Consider the following 6,728-nt stretch of genomic DNA (forward strand, 5'->3'; position numbering starts at 1 on the left):
CAACTGGCTTCACCGTGGCTGTTTCACGCTATCCCTTGCAGGTGCCAGGCTTCCTCAGGGACAAGATGACAGCCTGACAGTGACCCTTCCCCAAATGCCCCTAGGCAAGGCAGACAGGGAAGGAAGAGCTGATCCTCAGCAGCACCATAGCAACAGATGGCGAATCAGCACACGCTGCAGCAGTGAGCCAGCTTGTACTTCCTGGGCAGATTGCTGCCTCAGGATTTGCAGGGAGCCAGTACAGAAAAGAAGGGTGAGAAGAATGACAGGAAAGAAAGGGTAACTCGTGCTGACCCACGCCCATCCAGGCTGATGTCTGGGTAGATGGCAGCCCATGCCTCCATCCCCACCCAGTCCTGATGGCACAGCACTCCATCTCCCTCTGCTGACCCACAACACACACCTCCCCTTCCTCTGAACCCTTCATTGGGACTGCAGCCCTCTCCAGACAGCTAAGAGCTGGGCAGCTGCTGGAAACAGCCTTACGGCCAGCCAGAGGCAGACACAGCAGAGTGCAGGTTCACAGCTACGGGGGCCTCCAACAGGCTCAGCAGTGAGTCAAACCCGCATTGGGGGTTGGCCTGTGGTTCTGAGGATGGAGCGCAAAGTCCTGGGGAGGGTCAGAGTGGTCGCAGTGCCTCCATTCTGACACAGGAGCCTTGGGTCATGCAGACAGGGCTACAGCCCAGAGGCCAGCATGAGCACTTGCTCGAGTGGAGCCTCCACTGCAGCTAACCCTCAGGACCCAGGCAGGCAAGGAGCAGTGAAGTGAGGACTGGGGCAGAGCACAGGCCTACAGGTCCCCAGGTGTTAACCCACAGCAGCTACAGAGTCAGCTGATCTGTTCCCATGGGCACCACACCAAGGCCGCTGGCACAATGCCAACAAGATAGAGAGACCCACTTGGCCAGGGCTGTGGACAACAGAGGCACCAGGGTGGGGCAGAGTGACTGCATCAAGCAAGCTCAGGTGTGTTACCAGGGACCAAGCAGAGGGATGGCGGAGGTGAGGGAAAAAACACCTTCCTGGTGACCCAACACCCACAGGATGGACACAGAGACACACAGGACTAGGGGCCAGGACCAGTGGCTACAGGTCACAGAACACTGTTCCTGTCCAGACTGCTATGGACAGGTCCATGTTCAGTGCTTCCTGGGCGTACCCTCCTTCTTTCCACAGACCACATATGGGCCTGGGGATGCCCAACAGAGCCTCCCTCTGAAGAAGTCAGAAAGGGCAAGGACCATGGGGAGTTTCCAAACAGCACACCTGGAGACCAGGTCCAGATTCATGGCCTCCAGGCCATTGTCAGAGGAGGATACCTGGGGCATAGTCCTCAGGATCAGCCAGCAAGCTAGGATAATCACGCAATGAAGTGATCAAGGGTCCTTAGTGCCACCAGACCAAAAAATCAGTAAGCAAGAAGACAGTGGGAAGCAAGCCATGCACAGTGGCACACACCTGTAATCCTAGTGACTCAGGAGGCTGAGGCAGGACTACAGCAGTTTAAGGCCAGCCTCAGCAACTTAGCAAGACTTTAAAAAGGGTCGGAAATGTGGCTCAGTGGTAGAGTGCTCCTGGGTTCATCCCCAGTACCACACACACATACAAGAAGCAAGGAAGAGGAAGAAGCCAGGGTCCCTGCCACACTCCATCCCGTCTCTCCAAGGGGCAGAGAATGGCAAACCTGGTGCTGGGTGATGAGGGACTCCCAGCATTCTCTGACCTGACCACCATCAGAAGCTCCAGGGCCTCCGCCCTGCTGTGTTGGGCACTTGGCACACACCAAGAAGACAGCAGTTCTCAGGCCACTAAGGGCTGTGTTGTCAGGGTCCCTGCACTGTGTGTTGGCATGGCAGTCCCAACCAAGGCAAGAAACAGAATCCAAGTGCCACACAAGTGTGAGCTCCCCAGTCACACAGCCATACCGCAGATGTGCAACCCTTCAGCCCTCAGCACACTTGAAGGGCCCCATCACAGGAGGTTCACCTGGCCACAGTCTCTGGGGACCTGTGACAGGCCTCAGAAGCCCTCAACAGACACACAAATGGGAAGTTAGTGATTTGGAGAAAAGGTGCTAGGCCCTTTCACTGGGCCCTTCAGGGACTCCAGGCACCTAGTCACCAGGGTCAGTTGCTGCCACTAACCCTGAGTGCACTCGCTCATATATCTGAGTGAGGTCATCTGAGGCCACGGCCACCCCAGGCTGGACTCAAGGACGCAGGGCTGTGGCTTGTCACAGCTAAGTCAGCAAAGGGAAAGGACAGAGGAGCCAGAGTCAGGGGGAGGCCAACATACTTAGCTCCCCAGAGGCCAATCACTTGGGAACCTGCAGGCAACTAAGCACCCAGGTTCTCCCGGGGAATGGTCATGGAGACACCACAAGGCACCCACTGCCTGGCGGGCAGCAGCATCCTGGGCTCCAGAGGGAAGGGAAGGTGTGCTGCATACTCCCTATATGTATAGACAGGTTAGGCACAGAGAGCCTCCTTCCAGGAGGTGGTGGAGCCCCTGGGCTGCACACTCCCTGCCAGCAGGCCTTTCTGAGGCCACTGCATGAGAATGTGGCCTGTACAGAGCCCCAACACAGGTGTCCTCAAATCAGAAGACACAGACCCCAGCCCTACTGGCTGTCCTGGGGTAAAATAAGTGGGCTGTGACACCCAGCCAAGCCCTAGGCAGCTGCACATGCCTCACCCTGACCCCACCATGTGACAAGAGGCAGGAACAACTTCAAGGAGCTGCTCTTACCATCCACATTGTTATAAAAAAGACAGGAGCGACTGGTCACCTTCTTGCGGCACAAGTGGATCTGTAAGAGAAAGGCCTGAGCACACACCTGGAGCAGCAGCTCCAGATGGCCTGCCTCAGCCCTCACCAGACCCCTCCCAACCTCCACACACTTTTAAGTCCCAGCCCAGTCCAGCAGGGGCACAGGTCAGGGGTCAGCAAGTGCTTGGACACAGCTGGGACCTCCAATGCCCAGGCAGCACCTGCCTACCAGAACAGCAGAGGTGGAGCAGGTCCCCAGGAGCCCACCTGTATGTGGTTACTCTCCTGCTTCTTCACCTCAGGGTGGATGCACAGCTGCTCCCGGGAGCCCAGTACACATACCCTGGGCCTGGCAGAAGAGAATTGAAGGGTCAAAGAGGGCTGCCACCAAGAACAGTTGGCCACACAGTGTGGTCCAACAGTATAACCTGTGAGAAGCATGAATACATACTGGAAACTTGGTGGGCATGAAAGCAGAGTGACTGGAATGTGGCCCAGGTAGGTAGAACTGCACAGAGCCTGATGTCCAAGCTCCCCCACACAGAACCCAGGGCAGTGTCAAGACTCAGCTGGATTCCAGCAAGGGGCAGACCCTCCTCCCTTCCCAAGCAAAGCTGCCCCTCGGGGGGCCTTTCCTAACCCACCACAGTCAACAGAATAGCTCTGCAAAGAGCCTGGGATGCCAGTCCAAGGACAGTCACAACTCAAAGCTGCTTTCTCACAAATAATAGGCATTGAGGGCTGGGGATATAGCCCAGAGGCAGAGCACTTACCTAGCAAGGCTCTATACAAGGCCCTGGTTCAATCTCTAGCAACAAGGACCCTACAGAATGTGGACCTCTTCCACCACGCAGCAATGCTGCACACAGCTGGGATATGGACCCAGCTCCATGCCAAGCTCATCAATCCTATGACCCTGAGGCAGGTGAGAACTCCCTGACGCACCGGTAGGAGGTGTTCCGAAGCTCCCCAATGACCTGCGTGAGCTGCGAGTGGGTTCTGGAGGCATAGATGATCTTCGGGATGTCCGAATAACAAGCTGCCCAGACACAAGGAATCACAAAAGGGTGGCTGAGTCAACATCCTCATGTCTAACAGGTAACACTGGGCTCAGTTCTACTGATAGCCACAAACCTAACACCCACACACTCACTACCAGAAACAGGTTCAAGGGCTAACTGTGGTGCCCTAATTCCGAGAAGAAGCTGTAACCCTGGTTTTAAAGTCAGGATAGTAAGAAACAATGTGGAAGCTATAAAATTCTCCTGTTCAACTCTGCTCCAGAGACGACAGAACCCCAGGAGGACAGGCCCTATCTCTGGCCTCATCCCTTCCCTACCATCCCCACAAGGCCAGGAGAGGCCAAGAAGTAGGGTCACCTATGGGGTCTCCATCGGCAGCAATGCTGTTCCCCCAGGACGACAAGTCCTGACCGAGGAATAACTCCCCTTGCACCCTCTCAGCGATCTTGCGGGCAGAGATGGTATCCCGAAGGTGTTCCCGCCAGGCTAGTGTGGTGCAGAGCAGGCAAAGAGTCTTCCCTGTGCCTGTGGGGCTCTCCAGGATGCCATTCACTTTCTGAAGAAGGTCAGGAACAGGGGTTATGGGGAAGCAGAGCAAGATGTGGGGCCACATGATATGCCCAGCTCTGCTCAGATACATAGCTCATTGTGGAAAAGTCCATGGAACATCATTAATCCATATGACATTTTCCACTCTTGCCCTAAAAACCACAGGTGAATTCAGCCCTCATTAGCAAGAATTGGCAGAGCATTACCCAAAATCCAACAGTGTTTTTAAGCCTAATATAAATAGTAAAATGGCTAATTAGGTGCCAAGTCTCAAAATAGGAAACTGTCCTGTGATTCTGGATCCAGGCATTTCCTAGTCCTATCTGAACAGAATCTGATGCCCTACATACCAGCTCTCAGATGAGAGCCTGAGTGGGAAACTCAGGGATTGGGGGTGAACAAGATATAAAAGGGCACCCCAAGAAATCCAGCAGAAAGGGACTGCCCCCCCGCAAATCTCAACATCCACCCCTGAAGTTCAGTTCAAATGCTACCTCCTTGGAGGCCCCCAAGGCTCTCTTAAGCCTATAACCATCTAGAATCACCTTTTGTTCACTTGATATTGCCTCTCCTACCCTATAAGAAGCCTTGTTCATGACAAAATGCAGAGCCTGGCTGGAATGAAGACTGGAAGCACATGAAGCTCTTGCTGAAGCCCCACCCTCCATCAACCCAACCCTGAGCAAAGCCCTCAGTGTTTGCAACTTTACCTTCTGCAGACATTCCAAGACCTTGCTCATGTACTCTTGTTGGCACTGGTATGGCTGGAAGGGGAAATCCACCGTCACACCATTCAGGACTACCTTGGGCATATCGGCCTGTCCTCAGGATGGCACTGGGGTTGGCTAAGATGCAAGCTGTCTGGGTCTGAGACAAATCCCCTCTGAACACCTCAGGGTCCCAGGCACTCAAGGTGAGTGACGCCAGCACGTGGCACTAGAACATAGCACTGATCTCTGCAGGAATCCCTGTAGCACAGACAAGGGCAAGACAACAAGACTGTGTAGACAGACCACTTCATTTCAGTAAATTCCTCCCTGTGGAGATAGAAGACAAGCCTGTTATATCCTGTCACAGAGCTTGGGGAAAGGAAGATACCAAGGAAGCCCCGCCTTGTTCTCCTGCCCCAAGCCACTCCATCCTACTCTGAAGAGTCGACTAGGTTCAGAGAAACAACAGAAGCCCAAGAAGCAACAATTCGGTGACTTTCACAGGAGCGGGCGAGGTTGAAATCCTAGCGGCCCCGCTCCTGGCCTGGCCCGGCACATGGTGCAGAGTCGAGCGTCTGCGTCTCCTGCCCTCTGCTACCCTAGCTAGGCAGAGGCCATCCCCCAGGTCGCCCAGGTGGGCACCCAGCTGCAGCCAAAGTAACGAAAGGGCATCCTGGGATGCAAATGCGAGCAGCCCTCAGCAAGTCGCTCAACCTCTCCAGGCCTCCGTCTTGCCTGGAAGCTGGAACTGACAAACCCGAAGCCCGGGCGCCAGCCCAGCGCGGCGCTCGGGCTGCGCAGGCTCGCGCGCAGGATCAGGCTCGCGCGCAGGATCCGGCCGCCGCAAGTGGCGCGCGGCCGCTGGAGCGAAGCAGCGGGCTGCAGGACCTCGGCGCGAGCCTTCCACCTCCCGGGCTCCCCAGGTGCCCTGCCGACTCCCGGCGAGGTTAAAACGCACCGTCAGAGGGTTCGGACTTGGCGGGCTGAGGCGCTCGCTGCACTTCCTCCCTCACTTCCTGTTCGCCGTTCAGCGCTCCGGGCGGAAACCGTTCCCCAGCCGCGGGGCCCGCCTGCTCTTCGGCCTGGTCGCGCGCTCTCGCGCGGCCCCTCGCGGCCCCTTCTGAGCGCAGCGCCGGGCTCCGGCCCGGCTCCCGCCGCGACGACGTCCCTGCCGAGTCCATCCTGCCACCTCCTCCCTCTGCCCGGGCGCTGCCACCGCGCGCACGGCTGCGCAGGCTCGTCGAGTTCCCGAGGTCGCCGCGCTCGCCTCGCGTCGATGACTGTCCGTAAAATCCGCAAATGGCTGCCAAGCCCCAGACGCGCGCCTGAGAGCCTCACCCCCGGTCCTTACTCTCCCTTTGGTTCAGCCTCTCTTCCGGTCAGTGTTCCCAGAGGTCACACGGGCCTCGCCGAGTCCCGCAGGCAATCAACTGGGGGCCCAGGAGAGAGGTTCCCCGAAGGCCTTGGGTCGGAGATGCTGTCTCAGGCGACCCCGCCTGTCCCAGCGGGAGCAGCGGTGCTGCCCGCCGCCAGCAGGCAACTCTCGTTTCAGTGTCACCTCCGCTTTCTTTAACTCGGATGTTCTCCCGCTGATGGCATCTGTGTGTCCATACTCATGTGTGAGATCGTGTCTGGGGAAGCACCTGACACACGCTGGTCCCCACCCCACACCTGT

At 56.9% G+C, this 6,728-nt stretch overlaps 1 protein-coding gene across 10 annotated transcripts in view; it reads right to left on the reverse strand.

Moving 5' to 3' along the window:
• Positions 1–6,382, reverse strand: part of Rtel1 (regulator of telomere elongation helicase 1) — a 32,431-nt gene extending 26,049 nt beyond the window's left edge. For 2 of the 10 annotated variants that reach the window (XM_047534935.1, XM_047534955.1), the window contains exons 1-6: positions 6,012–6,375; positions 5,054–5,311; positions 4,152–4,350; positions 3,718–3,811; positions 3,040–3,121; positions 2,752–2,812 (exon numbers count right to left, since the gene is read on the reverse strand). In XM_047534935.1, the coding sequence (XP_047390891.1) occupies positions 2,752–2,812; positions 3,040–3,121; positions 3,718–3,811; positions 4,152–4,350; positions 5,054–5,155 (538 nt within the window). In that variant the 5' untranslated portion in view covers positions 5,156–5,311; positions 6,012–6,375. Of the gene's footprint in view, positions 1–2,751; positions 2,813–3,039; positions 3,122–3,717; positions 3,812–4,151; positions 4,351–5,053; positions 5,312–6,011 lie in introns of all 10 variants that reach the window. The other 8 variants (XM_047534929.1, XM_047534925.1, XM_047534948.1 and 5 more) reach the window with 7 other exon arrangements.
• Positions 6,383–6,728: the final 346 nt, after the last annotated feature.

This window comes from Sciurus carolinensis, chromosome 2, assembly GCF_902686445.1.
Source record: "Sciurus carolinensis chromosome 2, mSciCar1.2, whole genome shotgun sequence".
Taxonomy (NCBI): domain Eukaryota; kingdom Metazoa; phylum Chordata; class Mammalia; order Rodentia; family Sciuridae; genus Sciurus; species Sciurus carolinensis.